Below are 18,603 nucleotides of genomic sequence, written 5' to 3'. Positions count from 1 at the left end.
AAAAGGTAGAGTCCTACTGAAATGTTCCTTTGAAAAAAGAAAATTTGTAAACTAAAATTTTAATCAAAATGCAAAAACTATAAAATACACTTGTTCAATTCTAGTAATTTTGAGTGTATATGGAATTCCTAGTCATTATCCAAGAGTAGTTGCCTCAAGGACCACATGTTGACAGCCAAGGATGATAAGTTTTAAAACTGACAAGTCACTTTGAACTGTAGCCTACTCAGTTTTTGAGGGGTTAAATCTAGTAGGATCATCCACTGGGCTATTTTCAACTAAAAACATTTCCTTCATTTTAAAATAGGTCCATTTCGTTTCTGGCCTGTATTGCTTTCCAATTACAAAAAGCCTAACAATTTTGATACACAATTAAGTGGAAAGACCAATCATTTAAATAGTAAAACTAATTCAGTCTACTTGAAATTATTTGTCATCTAAGAAGTGGATTGCTATTTTCTACAGCAAAACATGAAAGGTTAAATTAGAAAAGCCTCCTGAATTCTTTTAATATAGTGATACTGATTTTCCTTTTTGTTGTTAAATACTTGTGAAGGTATTGGATCATCCAACACATTGCTGATTTATAATTTTCATGATCTACATAATTTTAATGAAATAAAATATCCAAAAAAAAAAATTAAAACAGTAGGACTGTTTCTCTAGTTCAGAGGTAGAACACTGACCTAGCATGCATTAGGCCATGGGTTTGATTTCCTGCACTGCAAAACAAAACAACAACAACAAAAATTAAAAGAGCAATAGATTTCTTAAAATCGTATTCACACATTATTCTGTTTATGGGTGGCATTTTGAGGTGATGACAGCTTTTAAATCCATATAATAACATTAAGTCAATAAATTGTTACGTAGTCACTATTATAAAGAATACTTTTTAATAATGTCATGGTAAGTTTGCGTGCATATTATATTGAGGTTAAATATAAGGACATCAAATGCCTATACAACTCTCACTCCCACACTGAGTTCTCAAATCAGTTGGCAAAAATCTTAAACATATGGCATAATAAGAATATGAACAGTTGGAGGTTTTGTTTTTGCCATCTAACTTCCTTCAAGAAGACTTGAAATTTAAATGAGAAGTGTTCTTAAACAAATGAAATTAGGGTGAAAACATTTTAAACATTAAGATGACTGTACTGACATCCACATGTCCCAGTTTATTGCCCAAGAGAATATAATCAACCTCAAACATTTCTCTACTTTTCATATTGGTAATATTGTCACAAAATATGAGTATTATGAAAGTATAATGGGATAACCATAGCACAGGCCATTCTTTTGTTTCTGGACAGTTCAAAATGTGGTCGCTTTTAGCAGTGGCAAGTTTGGTATCTGCATTTGGAACTACGCATGGTTTCTTAGGAAAAGTAGCACCTGAGAGCCCTGAAGCCCACATGAATATTGTAAGTTAACCAGAGGCGGGGTAGGGGGATGGCTATCTATAAAAGTTAAGTGATATTAATGTGATTTAGAATCACAGTGGGTTTAAATTTTTAAGTGAGCAGTTAAAATAATTAACATTATCTAGTCATTAGATGTATTTCCAAAGCCAGCTAAAACTTTGGTCTTCCTCATCAGAATCAAATGATTTCCTACTGGGGATACCCAAGTGAAGAATATGAAGTTGTGACTGAAGACGGTTATATCCTTGGGATCTTCAGAATTCCTTATGGAAAGAAAAACTCAGAGAACAAAGGTATAACCTTCTTCCCTTCCTTCCCTTTCCCATCTTTCCCTTTTCCTCTTCCCTCCTCCCTTCTTGCCTCTCCTTTTCCCCTTCCTCCATCCTTCCCCCCACATTCCTTCCATCTGTTTCTCCTTTCATTTCTTTCTAAGGATTTCATAAATCTTGCTCATTTTGGAAATACAACAAAAATTCATCCATATTTTTTGATTCTCGAGGAGATCACCATTTAGTCAATGAGATGGATAAATAAACAAATGATTATAATGAAATGTGTTAAGTCCAAAGCTACGACTGTGCACAGGCTATTAAACTGGAAGTCTTGATGAAGATGTCTAAGGAAAGTTGCTCTCAGAGATAGTAACTGACCTCCATCCTATAGGATCAAAAAAAAGTTATCCAGGGTGTGTTGTAGAGGAGAGGATGTGGAAGCCATTTGAAACCTATTTTCCAAATACAGGCCATATTTGCTGGTACTATTAAAATTTTATCTTTTTTTCACTGTAGGAAAATTATGTAGTATAAAAATAATATAAAAATTTTAAAGACTACCCCCCATAACTTTACTATTTATAGTCCACCTAAATCAACCTAGTGCTGAATTTATTGCAAATATAACTAATAGCTTTCTTGAAGTCCAGTTGGTGTACCATGGGATACACATATTTTAAGTAAATATTTGGTAAGCTTTGGCATCTGAGAAACCAACCACCTGAGAAAAGATGATTAAGATAACATATTCAAATATATTCAACTCAAACAAACGTGTTTAATTCCAGTCACACATTTATCTTAGAAAAAAGAGTAAGTTTATAATGTTTTAAAATAATTGTATTCTTTAGGCCACAGACCTGTGGTGTTTCTGCAGCATGGTTTGCTTGCTTCAGCCACAAACTGGATTGCAAACCTGCCCAACAACAGCCTCGCCTTCATTCTGGCAGACGCTGGTTATGACGTGTGGTTGGGCAACAGCAGAGGAAATACCTGGTCCAGGAGAAATTTGTACTATTCACCAGACTCAGTTGAATTCTGGGCTTTCAGGTAAAGAAAATGGACAATAAAAATGAGCTGTTAAGAATAATCATTGGGGGCTTGGGCTGTGGCTCAGCAGTAGCGCACTTGCCTGGCATGTGTGAGGCACTGGGTTCGATTCTCAGCACTGCATACAAATAAATAAAGGTCTATCAACAACTAAAAAAAATTTAAAAAAGAATAATATTTGGGCTTTAGAAAGGTAATCTCACTTCGTTCTCGCTCATGTGGGCTTGAATAATTTGATCTAAACTGAATCAAACATTGTGAAATTTCAGAATGCATGAAAATGTTGTACTGTTAATAAATAAAACAAATCATAAAGACATCTGTGTTAAAAAACAATCATTGGGATTTAAAAGTATAGACATCTTTCTTTCCAATTCAGTCCCATCTTAACAAATCATGCTCCAAGTAAGAAGGGAAGGAAGACATTTTTACTCATATCCTTTCTTAAATGCTTCCATACACCTCATTTCAAAAATAGCTTTTTTGTTCAAACTTTCTGTGATCTCAGTTACTCACTATGTAGGGATTCCTGAATATGCTTTTCCAAGTGTAATAAACAATATTGCTGAAGCAAGGGAATTCACTGCCCCTGGCAAATTTCAAAGGGAATATCCATATGGATTCTGGGGACATTAGAACCTGTTTGGGGATTCAACTTTCATCATTATGAAGAACAAAATTCAGTCAACATGGAGAGATTTTCAAAGGTTTCCTATCACTAACCTTCTTGTACCTTATTCCTGGAAATTACTGAGGGAGAAAGAGAACAAGATAATTCGGCTGATGATGCTAGGGGAACAAAAGTGCTCTAGGAGTTTTAGGGGCTAAAGGAAAACACTTGTGTCCCAGGTGGAATGAGGAAGAGGGCAAGTGACGTAAGAGAAGACTAGAGATGCTGATAAGCGTCAGCTCAGGCAGGGCTATGTAGATGATGGTGAAGGTGCTGCAACTCATTCTAAATGCAATGAGAAGTCACTGAAAAGTTTTAAACTGGGAGTTTTTATTTTCAAAGTGTCATTCTGGCTGAGTTGTGAAGAATAAAATAGAGAGGGATAGGATTCATATTAAATGGCACTGGAACACAGCATACAGATGCTTATTAAATCTAACATTCTATTTCAGGGATGGAAATAATTCCCACCTAGTTACTCTCTTGTTTGAATTAGATTATAGCAATAGTGTTGTACTTTATAAATGGTATAAGTTGTTTATAAGAAACTACCCCAAAGGGCACCTGGCCCTTGCTAAGGGTTTTTAAGCTGCAATATTTAGAGAATCTAGTTTTTCTATTTCTCTAACAGAAGTAGAACCTTATCTAAGAACATGCTTGAATTTTAAAAACTCTAACAAGAAAATATATTCAGATTTTTTTGTCTTTTTTTTCTGTCTTGCAGTTTTGATGAAATGGCTAAATATGACCTTCCAGCCACAATTGACTTCATTATAAAGAAAACTGGGCAGGAGAAGATACACTATGTTGGTCATTCTCAGGGTACCACCATTGGTAAGTAAAGGCACTGGGACCAGATAATTTAGTTCTTATACCATAGACCCTTTCTCTGTGGTTATGGCAGCATAACCACATTGACTGCTTTCCATTCACTATAAAAATCAGTACTATGACAACTTAATGATACAGGGACAATAGACGGGTAAAAATAAATCTGAGGGGATAAATTGTACAAGCTAACAATTAGTTGTTACCAATAGGTTCAATAGGGTGGCTCAAGTATCAGCTCAGGCAATCTCTCACGTCAGCATCTTTCAGCCTCTAGGCTGAATTTATTTTGTTCCTTCAATCATATTTATGGAGAATGAATTGGCCTAAGGCATGTCAAAGAACACAACAATAAATTAAATAGATTAAATCTCTGCCTTCACATCCTCTATACTCTAGTGGGAGGAGGCAGAGAAAATAACAAAGATTAGAATGTAAAATATACAATGTACTAAGCAATAATAATGCTATGGGAAAAATTATTTGGGGAAGGATATTAGGGAGTATTAGAGGGTTTCAAAGCAATTTTGATAGGGAAGGATATTAGGGAGTGTCAGAGGGTTTCAGAGCAAATTTTGAAAGTGAACACATGCACAAAAAAAAATTCTCTGGGTAAACACATGGAAGAGGTCAGGAAGCAATTCATGTGCATACCTGGCTGGCTGATGTTCCAGGAAGACAGAGCAGAGGGTGTACAGAATCTGAAGCTTGAGCACACTCAGTATGTTCAAGGAATAGGAGTGACGCAGTTCCTCCTGTGGCTGAATCAGCCTGAGAGAGACAGAGAGATGGGGAGAGTGACACAAGATTACGAAGTCTGGGGAGGGCATTCTGTTCAGGATGAACAGGATATCAGTTTTCATGCTGAGTGAAAAAGGAAATCATGGACAAATTTTGAATAGAGGAGCTACATGACCTGTAATAAGATCCCTCTGGTTGCTGAAGGGGAACATAAGAAGGAACAGAGAACCACATAGAGGACTCCTAAAATAATTCATGCTGGAGGTTATGCTGACTTATAATAATTTATGCTGGTGACTGGAGGTGAGGGTAGCTGTGGAAGTAAACACATATGGCCAGGTTCTAGATATATCTTTTAGATACATTTTGGAGATGGAGCCCACAGGATTTGCTGATATATTGGATATCAGGCATAAGAGTAAAAAAAGAAAAAAAAATGAGTACATTACATTCATGATTCTTTTGCATTGCAATCCTTAATACACCTTTCTACCACAATTTATCAAATCTCTGTTTGTATATAAGGTATGTTGACACCAAATTCACATTGTGATGTATGTAAGAAATAATAAATAAAAAAGGAGTCGGCATGATGGTGGACTTTGTGCCTGAGCACATGGAATGATGGGGATGCCACTAACCTAGATGGGGAAAGCTATGAAGAGAGCTGATGTAAGGGGAGCAGGAGCTCAGTTTTGAAACACCCTTAGGTGCTCATTGGAGATTCAAGTAGAGGTGTCAAGAAGTCAATTATATAACAGATCTGGAATTTATGGGAGAAGACTGGGCTAAAAATACAAAACAGGTGTCATCGGGATGTGCCACAGAATGTAATACCATGAGTTTAGGCAGGAAAGAGGAGAGGTCCTAGGATAAGCCCTGGACTACTCCATAATTTAGAAGATGAGTAAGAAACGAATAAAGAAATTAAGATATAGTGATAAGATGACAATAGTATCAGGGAAACAAAAGTATCAATTATTCTGGTAGCCAAGGGAAAAAAAAAGTGTTTTAAGGAGAATGTGGTCAACTGTGGAAAAGACTACTGATAAGTCAAGTGAAAATAAAGCCCAAGAATGAACCATTGGATATAGCAGCCTAGAAGTTACAAGAGACTTTTGGAAGAGCAGTTCTGGTGGAGTGGTTAGAGTGAAAGTATATGAAGTGAGTTCAAGAGAGTATGAGAGAATGTATAAAGGAACAATAGCGTGGAAGTCGGAGGGGAAAAAGGAGGTCATGTGGGAGAAATTGTGGCACATTTTTATGCTGCCCCTCACTCTCATCTGATAACCTTCCTTCCTCCACAATTCCCATGGACACATAGGCAGAGAAGTGGATGAAATAGGTGGTAGAAGCTTGTAAAAAGTTCTCCTCCAGCAGCTTGTTCAATCTAAAGAATTGACCTCAAATTTTAGAGGAGAATGTCAGTGATGTAGAGCTTCCCAATGTGTTTGTTCTTGTATACTAGGTCCGGTTCCCAAGAAGATGAGGGTAAGTTTCTTAGAAACTTCAACACTTTTAGGGTAGAGGGCAAAAAGCAAGCATGGTCAGAAAGAGAGGCTGGGCTGCAAAATAGTCCCTTAAGAGTCTTCCCCAGTGGGGCCAGGGGACCTGGCCTTTTTAACTACTTCTTGACCAGTTGTCAGATGCAGGATGCCCCCAGGAAGGGGGCCTGTTACCTTTAGTGAAGCTGATCTCCTCAACATAAGCAATAGCAAAGGGAACTCACATATGGGACTGTTGGTCACGCTTTTCTCTATAGCTAGGATTAAGGAACTGCCTCAGTCTAGATAGCACAGCACCAGTGGTATACATTCAATTCCACTCAAAACCCTTTATTAAAAAGCAGGACATTTTCTAGGTTACTAAAATTTATACCTTTAAATTTCTAAAACTGTACATACATCCATTTCTGGATGGAAAACTACACTCCTATGACACACTCCTCTCTTTTACTGGCACATATTGAACACAGTTTAACCCTTTCTTGATGATCTGGGGTTATAAAATTATTGCATCAAGATGCAATACATCAGTTTCCTTAGAACATATTGAGGTAAATGGGCTGCTTCTCCTGATACCCCCCAAACCCCAATCTACTACTCTTTTAAGTTATTTGAATTTTGAATGTTTCCATCCTTTTATTTCCACTAGCAGACTTTAAATTGCTATTACCATGCTCATTAATATCTGAGCAAGCAGAAGTGCCAATTTCTCAGCTTGTGTCAGATGCCACCTTTACTATGAGCAAGATAATGTCACACTTGTAAAAACAAAACATCACACACACCCTTTCTTCACATGTTCCTTGTTCTATTTCAGGTTTTATTGCCTTTTCTACCAACCCCACACTGGCTAGAAGAATCAAAACCTTTTATGCATTAGCTCCAGTTGCCACTGTGAAGTACGCAACAAGCCTTTTAACAAAACTTTCACTTATTCCATCACCCCTCTTCAAGGTAAGTGATTCTCTTTAGTTAATTGACCTTGAGGTGGCCAATTACCCATGGGCTCCGAAGAGACGGAAGGAGCAGCACACCTGCAGGACAAATGTGTTCATATCCCAAAATGGAACTGTACATGTTTATATTGTTCCTTGCATAGCACGTGTCATGGCTGGATCCCCTCTCCAGCCTGTGAGATCCCCTATTGATTTCTTTATTCTTGGTTAGACTGATTAGCCCAAGCCTATAAATGTTTTGGCTTTCTCATAGATAGTTCATTTATCAAGCACTCTACATAGGTGTGTGAAGGCTGCCATTCCACTCCTGTAGCAGGGAATGGGGCATAAAATTGAAGAAAAATAGTCAAATCAGAAGCTTAACCCATTAGGGCCATGTTAACCTGGAAGAGGAAAAAAAGTAAAGAAAAGAGGAAAAGGAGAAAGAGGGGAAAGAAATCAATGATTGAGTCAAGAAAATATACTGAGACCCTTAATCAAATAGTCTTGGCTTTCTTAAGAGCTCTTTTCCTACAAGCTCCTTCAACTCCAAATGGAGATTTCATAGGGCAATAGTATGGATGTCAATAAAGCACAAAATTAAATGCCTTATTGAATAGGCACAGGCTGTACAGAATTAATAATCTTTTTCCTTTTTCCAATACTTGATACCCTACTTCTCCCATCATTGAAGCCAACACACACATACACACACACACACACACACAAATATCCTTTAGGATCATTTAGTTTTAGGCTATGAAATGTAATAATGTTATGTCCTTCTATGGTTTTGTACTGTTCATTTCTTTTATAATATTTATTTATTTACTTATTCTAATTAGGTATATATGACAGCAGAATGCATTTTGATTCATTGTACACAAATGGAGCCCAACTTTTCATTTCTCTGTACACAATGTAGTGTCGCACCATATGTGCAGTCATACATGTACCTAGGGTGATGATGTCCCATCTCATTCCACCATCTTTCCTGCCCCCATGCTCTCCCCTCTCCACCTCCTCTTTGCCCAAAGTTCCTCCATTCTTCCCATGCCCCCCAACCCTCATTATGGATCAACATCTACTTATCAGAGAGAACATTTGGACTTTGGTTTTTTTGGGATTGGCTTACTTCACTTAGCATGATATTCTCCAACTCCATCCATTTACTGCAAATGCCATAATTTTATTCTTTTTTAATGCTAAGTAATGTTCCATTATGTATATAAACACCACAATTTTTTTATCCATTCATCTATGTACTATTGATTTCTTTTTACTCTGTATTAATATGTGTGTCTAAAGCCAAAGAGACTTTACCTCTGGTCAAAATCCATTAATAAACCTTTCATTCAAACTCTAAAATGTAGTGATGACCCTAATTGTGTTTACTGCTGCATTGACCCAGAGTTTATTTCCTATTTCCCTCAGATTTTTTTTTATAGCAGTGATTTTTTTATAGCACTTTTCAAAGTGACTTAGAAAGAAAAGGCATTAAGATCTTAAGTCAGAGAATTAGGTAAGGATTCTAAGTATAATGTAGTTCAAATTAGCCCAAGCTGCTATGTATTAACTTCATATTTCCTCATGTATAAAAGGAAGAAAACAAAAAGTTCACCTTCCTCAAAATAATTAGGACAGATCTCCAAAGGTTCTGCTAAAAAATAGGGCTCAGAGTAATCATTTCCCCTCCTGTTCTTTCCATGACTTATTATTAAAATTGCACATCTTGTCACATAATTACAACAGTCTGACATTGTTGTTTCATGATTTTTTTTCCATAACTCTTAATACCCCAGCTAGATTGTAACTCACATCATCTGCTTTCTCTGAGCAGCCAGTACAGTTCTCAGTATACCAATAGACACCCAGTGTGGATATCAGCCCTGTCCATTTTATAACCTCATCATGGGAATTAAATGAGAGAAAGCATAGATATTCCAAAACAACCTACAGAAGTAAGAAAATATCATCAACCTAATCCCACTTGTATAATCCCAACTAGGTAATGAGTCATTTTGCAGCCTGAATTCTGCAATGCTCTAATGATGCTTTTGTTTTTCAGATCATATTTGGTAACAGAATATTCCTCCCACACAACTTCTTTTATGGATTTCTTGGTACTGAAGTGTGCTCCCGAGAGCTAATGGATCTCCTTTGCAGCAATGCATTGTTTATCATGTGTGGATTTGACAGTAAGAACTTGAACACGGTGTGTATGCCTATAGCTTCTATTCTGAATATTTTGAAGAACGCCTTTGATTATTTTTCATCATCACATAAAAATGGAATTATATAAGAACTAGGAATAATCAGAATTGTTTCCCTGATCTCCTGATAAACCTGTGAGGAACTACAAGTCATGGCTCCATTACAGTTTTGTCATTTCCTACTCTTTTTCATCACCATGATTGCCCCTAAAGTAAATACATGCCATGCAGAAAATACGAAAACAAAAATTCATGATTCATTTTTGCTCACCTAAGTAATTGGTGTAGCATTTAAGTTATGTGGTAGAAGGAACTGAACCATCCATTTGGACAGGATCCTTTGCATAAAAAATGTCTAGGCATTGAATAAGTATTCTTGTAAATATTTTTGAAGCTGCTAGTCATCTCATACATTTTATAAAGAATACTTCAGAAAAAACATTTATGTAACATCTTGCCCATATTCTTGATTTGCAGAACAAGACCTGCATTCATACCTGTTGCATTGAGTTGCAATTTTAAGACTTACTCGAGAAAATGCAACATAATAATGTAGTTAAATAAATGGATTTATGTTATCCTGAATTCATATCCTACCCTTGAACTGGCTTTGGTTTCCTCATTTACAAAATGTATTACTATGAATCTTGAGTCAGCTAATATATGTAAAGAATATAAAACATAGTACAAAGCATATAACATAATAGTATATTACTCTTTTTACTATTACTACTGTACATAGACACCTATCTTTCTCAAAATTGTTAGTTTAATTTGTACCTTTGAACATAAACAAATGTATTGATAGAAAAGTATAATTCTACAGAGTCTTGTGGTCATTTGGAGAACAGGGGTGAAAAAGATAGATATAGCTCTTGATTTCATGGAGTTCAAAGATTCAATTCTCTTTCTTGAGGCTGGTGACCATCACTGTGGATCTGTGGATATTTAAAATATATTTTTATTTTAAAAATGTATATGTGTGTGTGTGTACACACATATATTATACACATATGTATATGCATGTATTTTCTCTGTTCCCGACTTAGGATGATAAACAATAAATAGAAATGAGTTCTTGATGATTTGGGGGCGTGTCATTCATCATTCAGCATGTGGAATAGAACAGAGCAGTCTCTCCATATCATACTAAGAAAGGACAGTATAAATTACTGTATTCCATCAATAAGAATTTTATGAAAAAAATAATAGTAAAATAGATATTTAGGGAACAAAGAAATTTAGATTTCATTTTCTGCATGATTAGTAGGTGGAGATTCTTGAATCTCCTGTAAATGTTGTCAATTTATTTGATGTTGTCCACAGTCAAGGTTTAAGGCCCACTCTGAACTGACCTATGCAATCCAAGAAGGGGACTTAAGTTTTCTGATGGAGGTCTGAGCAAGGTGATTTAGGGCCTTCATAAAATAGCATAAGTGAATATGAATATATATATATATATATATATATATTCATATTGGAGATATATATATATCTCCAATTATACCTTTGCATTTGCATGGCCTTATTTTATCCAGAAGAAACTTCCTAGGGAGCAGAATGCTAAACTGCCTTATGTAACAGGAAAAGATCTTCAGAGGGACTAATTACATTCCCCCTTTCACACATGTATATTAATTTGTTTATGTTCAAAGGTACAAATTAAACTAACAATTTTGAGAAAGATAGGTGTCTATGCACAGTAGTAATAGTAACAAGAGGAATATACTATTATGTGTTATATATATGTATATATATATATTATGTGTGGTATATGTATATATGAATATATATCTATATATGAATATATATGTATAAATGTATATATAATTACCATTATATATACATACATGCATATATATGTATGTGTGTGTATGTATGTATGTGTGTGTGTGTGTGTGTATATATATATATATATATACACATATATATATTTAGTTACTATTTCATATATGTTAAAGTTCAGCAAAGCAAAGTGCCTATCTGTTTAGATTTAATTTACTGCACTCTGGCCCTGGGCCGACAGCAATAAAAAGCTGAGAATTCAGATTCAGAGATATAGATTGAAGTCTTTGGCTCCACACTTTACTCACTGTGTGAGAATGTAAATTTCTCTGAACTTCTTTGAGTCTCAGTTTCCATTTTGACAAAATGGTGATAATAAACTCCTTCATTGAGTGGCTACAAACTGAGTTAAAACATATAATTACACTTGGAAAACTCCAATGTCACATGCAACTATGTTGGTTATTCCCTTCCAGTAAAAGCTACCCTAAAACACTTGACCTCAATCAGAAACAGATCTTAGCTATTTTTCAGAAACTATGTGTCAAGTATGCATGTATATATGTATGTGTGTTTGGTTTCTAGAGTCGCTTCGATGTCTATCTAGCACATAATCCAGCAGGAACTTCTGTTCAAGACGTCCTCCACTGGGCCCAGGTATCATTACTCCAATTCTGTTAAAACTTATTTTGTTGGTCTGAACCTTTGCACTTTACCTAAAGCACAACCTTAAAACATTCTGCTCAATTTTCATTTTGGTCATTTGGTTATTTTACTGTTGAGGGTTTTTTTTTAGTTTTTTTTTTTTTTTTTGTATATTTTGGAAATTAATGCTCTGAGGTGCACGTGGCAAAGATTTTCTCCCATCCTGTAGGCTCTTTCTGCATGTTCTTTTCTTTTTTCTTTGCTGAGAAGAAGCTTTTTCAGTCTGAATACATCCTATTTATTTATTCTTGATTTTATTTCTTGTTCTTTAGGAGTTTTGTTGAAGAATTTGGTTCTAAAGCCAACATGACAGAGAGTTGGGCCTATATTTTCTTCTAGTAGGCACAAGGTCTCTGGTCTAATGCCTATGTCCTTGATCTACTTTGAGTTGAGTTTTGTGCAAAGAAATAAAAAACTTAACACCAAAAAAACAAATAACCCAATCAATAAGTAAGCAAAGGAAATGAACAGGCACTTCATAGAAGAAAAATACTAATGATTGACAAATATATGAAAAAATGTTCAACATCTCTAGCAACTAGAGAAATGCAAAATAAAACTACACTGAGATTCCATCTCACTCTATTCAGAATGGCAATTATCAAGAATACAAGTAACAATAACTTTTGGTGAGGACGTTGGGGGAAAGGTTCATGCATACATTGCTGGTGGGACTACAAATTGGTGCAACCTCTCTGGAAAGCAGTATGGATATTCCTCAGAAAACTTGAAATGGAACTTTACAAAACAGGTGTTTGAGTAGCAAAAAAAAAAAAAATAGAATGATTTTTGTGAGTGGGCTTGCAAGAACAATTATTTCAAGCAAAACTGCGTTTAAACTTGCATACAGACCCTATCCTAGATGCTTAATAATTTTATTTGGAATAAAAAATATTTTAATAGTTGTTTAAACTGAAAATAAATTACTTGGAAATGTTTGAATTTAATTTTTCATGCAATGAGATTTTTTTGTGTGCGTTTTCAATTTTTCTATATTAGGCTGCTAGGTCTGGAAAATTTCAAGCTTTTGACTGGGGAAGCCCATTTCAGAACATGAAACACTATAATCAGGTAAGTAACTTAAAGTCGAGATTATTCACATATACAAAAAATTATGATATTTGAGCATCTGTTTCTTAAGGGAAGTGTTGATGCCTAGTCTCCTATTCTCCCACAGGGCTCTGCACTCCTGCTGTGCTCAAACTTCCCTCAGAGCAGCACACTGGACATGTGACACTATCTAGAATGCAGCACCACCTGTTGTCATTACAGTGGCCTGCTCTGTAACCCAGTCTCCAGCCCACTTTCTAAAGTACAACTAACCTATATAGCAAATTAACAATTCCAACTATACATGGGATAGAGCTGGAATCTTTACTTTTCTCAAACAATATCCTCCCCTTTGTGGACAGCCAGAGGAGTTATTTCACAGGAACACATTCCCATACAGAAGAAAAAAATGGCATGTTTACAGTCAAGGCAAGGAATAGTTTTCAGCAAGCCACAAACAGACATATTGAACAGTTTTCACACTTACTGTAATACAAAGGCCCAGACTTGGGAATTCATCTTAACTGTAGTCAGTACACATTTTTGTAATAACTTCTGCATCACTCTACCTAGATTTAGGAAGTTATTGACAAGATTTATTGGCATAATATCTATAGTCCCTTAGCTCATGATAGACTGTCACTGACTAATTTTGAACAAGGGAAGCACCCTTCATGATTTTGTAAAATTCTCTTCTTCCTCTGCCTCCATCCTCAAATTTTCCTCCTAGATAGTAAGTAACTGAGCAACTCTACTGTTTTTCATCTCTTTCCATGACTCAAATTTAGAAGGGACATATATGTTTCTATAACACCATCTTATGTGTAAAGAAGATCCCCCACTTAATTTTACATCTTTGATGTCTTTAAAGAGATTTTCATACCATCCTCAGATCAAACTTTTGTTGAAAACACTTTTTCCCCAACCATACCTTCTCAAACCTCTAAAGTACAGTTTGCTTTGAGTTTATCTTTCTACTGGGCCCTAATACTGGACCTCATCTTAGGGGGCCAAGTGAGACCTGGAATATCCAATCTACAAGGTTGTCCTCCTTCCAACCAAGTCAATAACAATTCATGTTGGTCTTGAACTAACTGAAGCAGTGATGCTAATTTAAGAGCCAGAGGTAGCATTTAAGAAAATCTTTGAACAATGGGGTATAAATAAAAGAAAATAAATTTAAATTATAGATATTCTCCATATTTTTCTCTAATATACAGGGGAATAAAATAAAAAGGATTAAAATGTAAGAACAAATTACACACAATGAACATATTGCTATGACAAGTTGGCTATTTCATAAGTGAGACTAGAGTAAGTTTTGTATATTAGATTAATATTGTTGAAAGTATATTATCAAAAATCTAATAAAATTGTTTCTAGGTTTTGGGCAAATTGGAGGTGATTCTCTTGTACTTCTTCCCATTTTATGAATCTCCTGAAAATTTTTTGTGTTAATGGTGATTTTCTAAAAATAGGAAATGACACTGATGATACTTTGTTTCAGAGCTTAAAGCAATATTTAGTAAAATCAAGTAAGTGCCCAACAGATTCAGCTTCAAAACGGAATGAACTCACCCATTCACCAGCTGCACTGTGGAGTCAATACAAAGCCAAAGTAAAAGCCTCAGGACCCATTGAGACCATACTTCAGAGTATAGAAACAATCCACCAGAGTTAAAATCTAATCATATCAATTTTGTTCAGCTTGAGCTAAAATCTGGCGTTTTTAATTTGTAAGAATTATTACCAAAATCTTGCAATTCAAATCATGGTTAGGACCAGCAGCATCAGAATCATCTACAAAAGCAGAATCCTAAGCTCTTCCTCCAAATCTACTGACTTCACCTTCATTTTAACAAGATCTTCCAGGTAATTCACACACCCATTAATTTGAGAAGCACCAATCCAAACTATGTTGTTTCTGCTTTGCTTTGTGGATGAAAGTGACCAAGTCAGTTATGTTACTCAATCTACTCAAAGAATGCTCATTGGGTCTATAGCATGGCCACTTAAACCCTGGTTCTTTCTCTCATCTTTTTTCAGCGCACACCTCCCTACTACAATGTGACAGCCATGAGTGTGCCGATTGCAGTGTGGAATGGTGGCAATGACATTTTGGCTGACCCCCACGACGTCAACATTTTGCTTCCCAAACTCTCCAATCTCATTTACCACAAGGAGATTCTTCCTTACAACCACTTGGACTTTATCTGGGCAATTAATGCTCCACAAGAGGTTTACAATGAAATGGTTTCTATGATGTCAGAAGACAAAGAATAGCTGTGGATTTTAGAAGTTTTTCACTTCTTTTTCCAAAATGCTTTTCTTTCTCATAAACAGTTTTCTGCAATGTATAAAACCCAGTGCTTCTTTCTGTAATTTTGACTTTAGAAATAAATTGGCATCCATAAACCTCACATTTGGTATTTTGAGTTCTTTTATCAAATTTAAAGAAACTCAATTTTTTTTTTCACTTGGAAGTTTATCTTGAAACACCCGAGAACACATTCTTGGGGATGTGAAATTTCTCTTCCGTTCTTCTCATTTGGTTTCTCTCCTATACTTCAGTTAGGAGTCATGAAACATGAATGCTGTCAAAAGACAGCACTGGGGTTGAATATTGACTCTTCTTACATCTGTTTGATACCAAGTAAATTACTTTCAATTGCCATTGACAATGGCTATTGTCAGTGAAGCTCAGCCTCTCCGTGTGCACAGTGGGCATACCACTTGCTCTTTTGCATGTTTAACCCAAGGAGAAAGCCCGCTGGGATGTAAACTGAACTGAGGTCAGTTCACTTTTACCTCCCATGGAGAGAAAGAGAAGGGTAGGTTGGGAAGCAATAGGCACCCCTGATTCAGGAAGTTAAGACATAAACAGTACACTCTATCATTGCTATTATTCTTCCCTCATTTCCTTGGATCTCAGCCAACANGACTCCAAACTTTCAAAATTTCCAGAAAGCAAGCTTTTACCTAAGATATTTTATTAACACACCCAAAATCATGACCTCATATTTTATGTAACTAAGCTTTTTGGTTCCCATTTATCATGCTATGTTAGCATTTACTGAGTAAAATGTAACTGAGATAAAGAATAGCTTACATTCAGCTATGTCCTTCTATCTTTGCCAGCAAGCCTAAAGCTTTCTTATTTGCTTTAAATTCTATCCTTTTTAAAGTAGAAACCAGATATTCCTCAGAGAGAATTCTTTAGGGGCCTTTATTTGAATATTTCAATGAACAGTGCTGGCAGCCTCCACTAAATTGACACAAGGATCTCAGTGACTAGTTGGTGACAAGTGTTCATGGTAGTATAACCATTTAAGGACTCTGATGTTTTATGTATTCTACCTTCTTGAGAAGAGAACAAGCAAATAAGTGTGCTATGCTTTTCTAGCTAACTGCTTTTCTTTTAGTTTGTATTCAACAAATATGGTCAGTTTTGGTTTTGGTCTCTGAACACAAGTGAATGCCATCCTATTTACTTTCACAGAAGCCCTGCTAAGATCTCTCATTTGTTAATCTGAACTGTCAGCATGGCTGGTATTCAGAGGGTTGAACCCATCTACCACAGTTAGAATCTAATCAGATCCATTTCCTTCTGCTTGAGCTGAAATCTAAGCTTTTTATTTGTAAGAATTGTTATCTACAGCCTTGCAATTCAGACTTTGGTTTAGAAAGCAGCATCGGCATCTTCTACAAATGCAGAATCTCAAGTTCTTCCCCTAGATCCACTGAATTTGACTTCATTTTAACAAGATTTTTCTGAACTGGAATTCAAGAGTTTATTTCCACTTGTCCCCTTGAATTGTTCCTTGGATAATCTCTTATATAAAATGAAATAATTTCAAACTAAAATACATCCCTCTGACTTTTCTGAGCCAATAAATATCAAACAAACAAAGTTCTCCTAGTCACCAGGGAATAAGATTTGAAGTCAACTTCTATGCACTGCCTCTCCACTCCAGTGTGGAAAAAATTGAAATATATACAATGTAGAATAGTTTAATGAGCCCCTTTGTACTTGACACTCAGTTTCAACTATTATCAATACAGAGCAAATCTTGTTTCACCTGTACCTCTAGCCATACAATTAGAAACAAATCTCAGGCATCACATAGTTTACCCATGAGTATTTCAGGATGGACTTCCAAAACAGTCTCTTTCTTGACTTAACACCACCATTATAATATCCAAAACTTCCTTAATAGTAAATATCCATTCAATGCTCAAAAATCCAATTGCCTTATAAACATCAAACTATTCAAACTGGGAATCAGATAAGATCTATAACTTTCATTAATTGGTGTGTTTTTCTCTCCTTAGGTCTATAGGTCCCTCTTCCTGTTCTCATTTTCTTCCTGATACCACCTCCCAAATGTTTTATTGTTGTTAAAGAAACTGCATTGTTAATGCTGGAGTTTTAGATCATTGGGATTTTGCTCATTCCCATGGTATGACTAGTCATTGTCCCCTCCCCTTCATGCTTCTTGGAATTTGTGGCTGCTTAACCTCAACACTATTGAAATTTGAGGTCAGGTAATGTTTTATTATTGCATGGCTGTCCTGGATATTGTAGGATGGTTGGCAGCAGCTCTGGCCTCGACCTGCTAGATGCCAGCAATATTCACACAGGCTGAAGATGTGAATATCAAATATGTCTCCTGACACTGACAAATATCAACTTGGGGCCAAAATTGCCTCTCCTTCACAGTCTAGAGCCACTCTGCTAAATTAAGCCTTGATGAGATTAAGATTTTTAAAAATTACCTCACAAGCCAGGTTGTGTTCTTCCATAATGAGGCCCATAAGTGCTACTGTCTCCCTAACTGAAATATTTTTCAATACCAAGATCCAATAGTTCATTAGGGGTTAGAAAAGGGTGATGTCAGGACACATGACTAAGTCATTCAGGATCACTCCAGGTGAACTGGGCTGGCATGAAATAATCATACAGAGACAGAAAAAATACCTTTTTCTTGGGATTCTTCAGTGACAGCCCTTCTCTTCCAGCTCCCATAAGGGAGGCAGACAAAAAAGAGGAAAAGGACATTCTGAAGCCCCTTTTTATTGAGGGGACGACACTGGAGAAAGTTTTGCCCCAATGAGAAGGTCAGGTTTCAGGGGGTTAAGTCTAGCTTCATGACGTCTTGTGGTCAGCAAATTGACTGACATCTTGGAAGGCCATGCCCATCTCATGTGCTGTGTGGGGATCATTGGCAGAGTGAGCGAAAAAGACACATATGTCGCCAGCCCAAACAGAGAGGCATCATCAGTCCAGTCCACTCATGTACTCATGCTCATAGGTCACACACACAGAGCCCATGGCTGGCTCACCACATTTCCACCTTTCTCAACTTATAAAGGCAATTGGGAATTATGTCTTCCAGTCACTGTATTCTTGGTCTGAGGTCAT

The 18,603-nt window shown here is 36.1% G+C and overlaps 1 protein-coding gene across 1 annotated transcript; it reads left to right on the top strand.

The window, feature by feature from the left end:
• Window positions 1-1,322: 1,322 nt before the first annotated feature.
• On the top strand, window positions 1,323-15,601 carry LOC107153449 (gastric triacylglycerol lipase-like). Its single transcript, XM_015498964.2, has 9 exons — window positions 1,323-1,427; window positions 1,603-1,720; window positions 2,551-2,749; window positions 4,144-4,253; window positions 7,311-7,447; window positions 9,497-9,643; window positions 12,012-12,083; window positions 13,131-13,202; window positions 15,228-15,601. The coding sequence occupies exons 1-9, from the start codon at window positions 1,323-1,325 to the stop codon at window positions 15,462-15,464; spliced, it is 1,197 nt and encodes a 398-aa protein (XP_015354450.1). The 3' UTR covers window positions 15,465-15,601.
• Window positions 15,602-18,603: the final 3,002 nt, after the last annotated feature.

Source organism: Marmota marmota, unplaced genomic scaffold, assembly GCF_001458135.2.
Source record: "Marmota marmota marmota unplaced genomic scaffold, marMar, whole genome shotgun sequence".
NCBI classification, from domain to species: domain Eukaryota; kingdom Metazoa; phylum Chordata; class Mammalia; order Rodentia; family Sciuridae; genus Marmota; species Marmota marmota.
The sequence above is the reverse complement of the archived record's forward strand: the minus strand, read 5'-3'. Positions and strand labels throughout refer to the sequence as shown.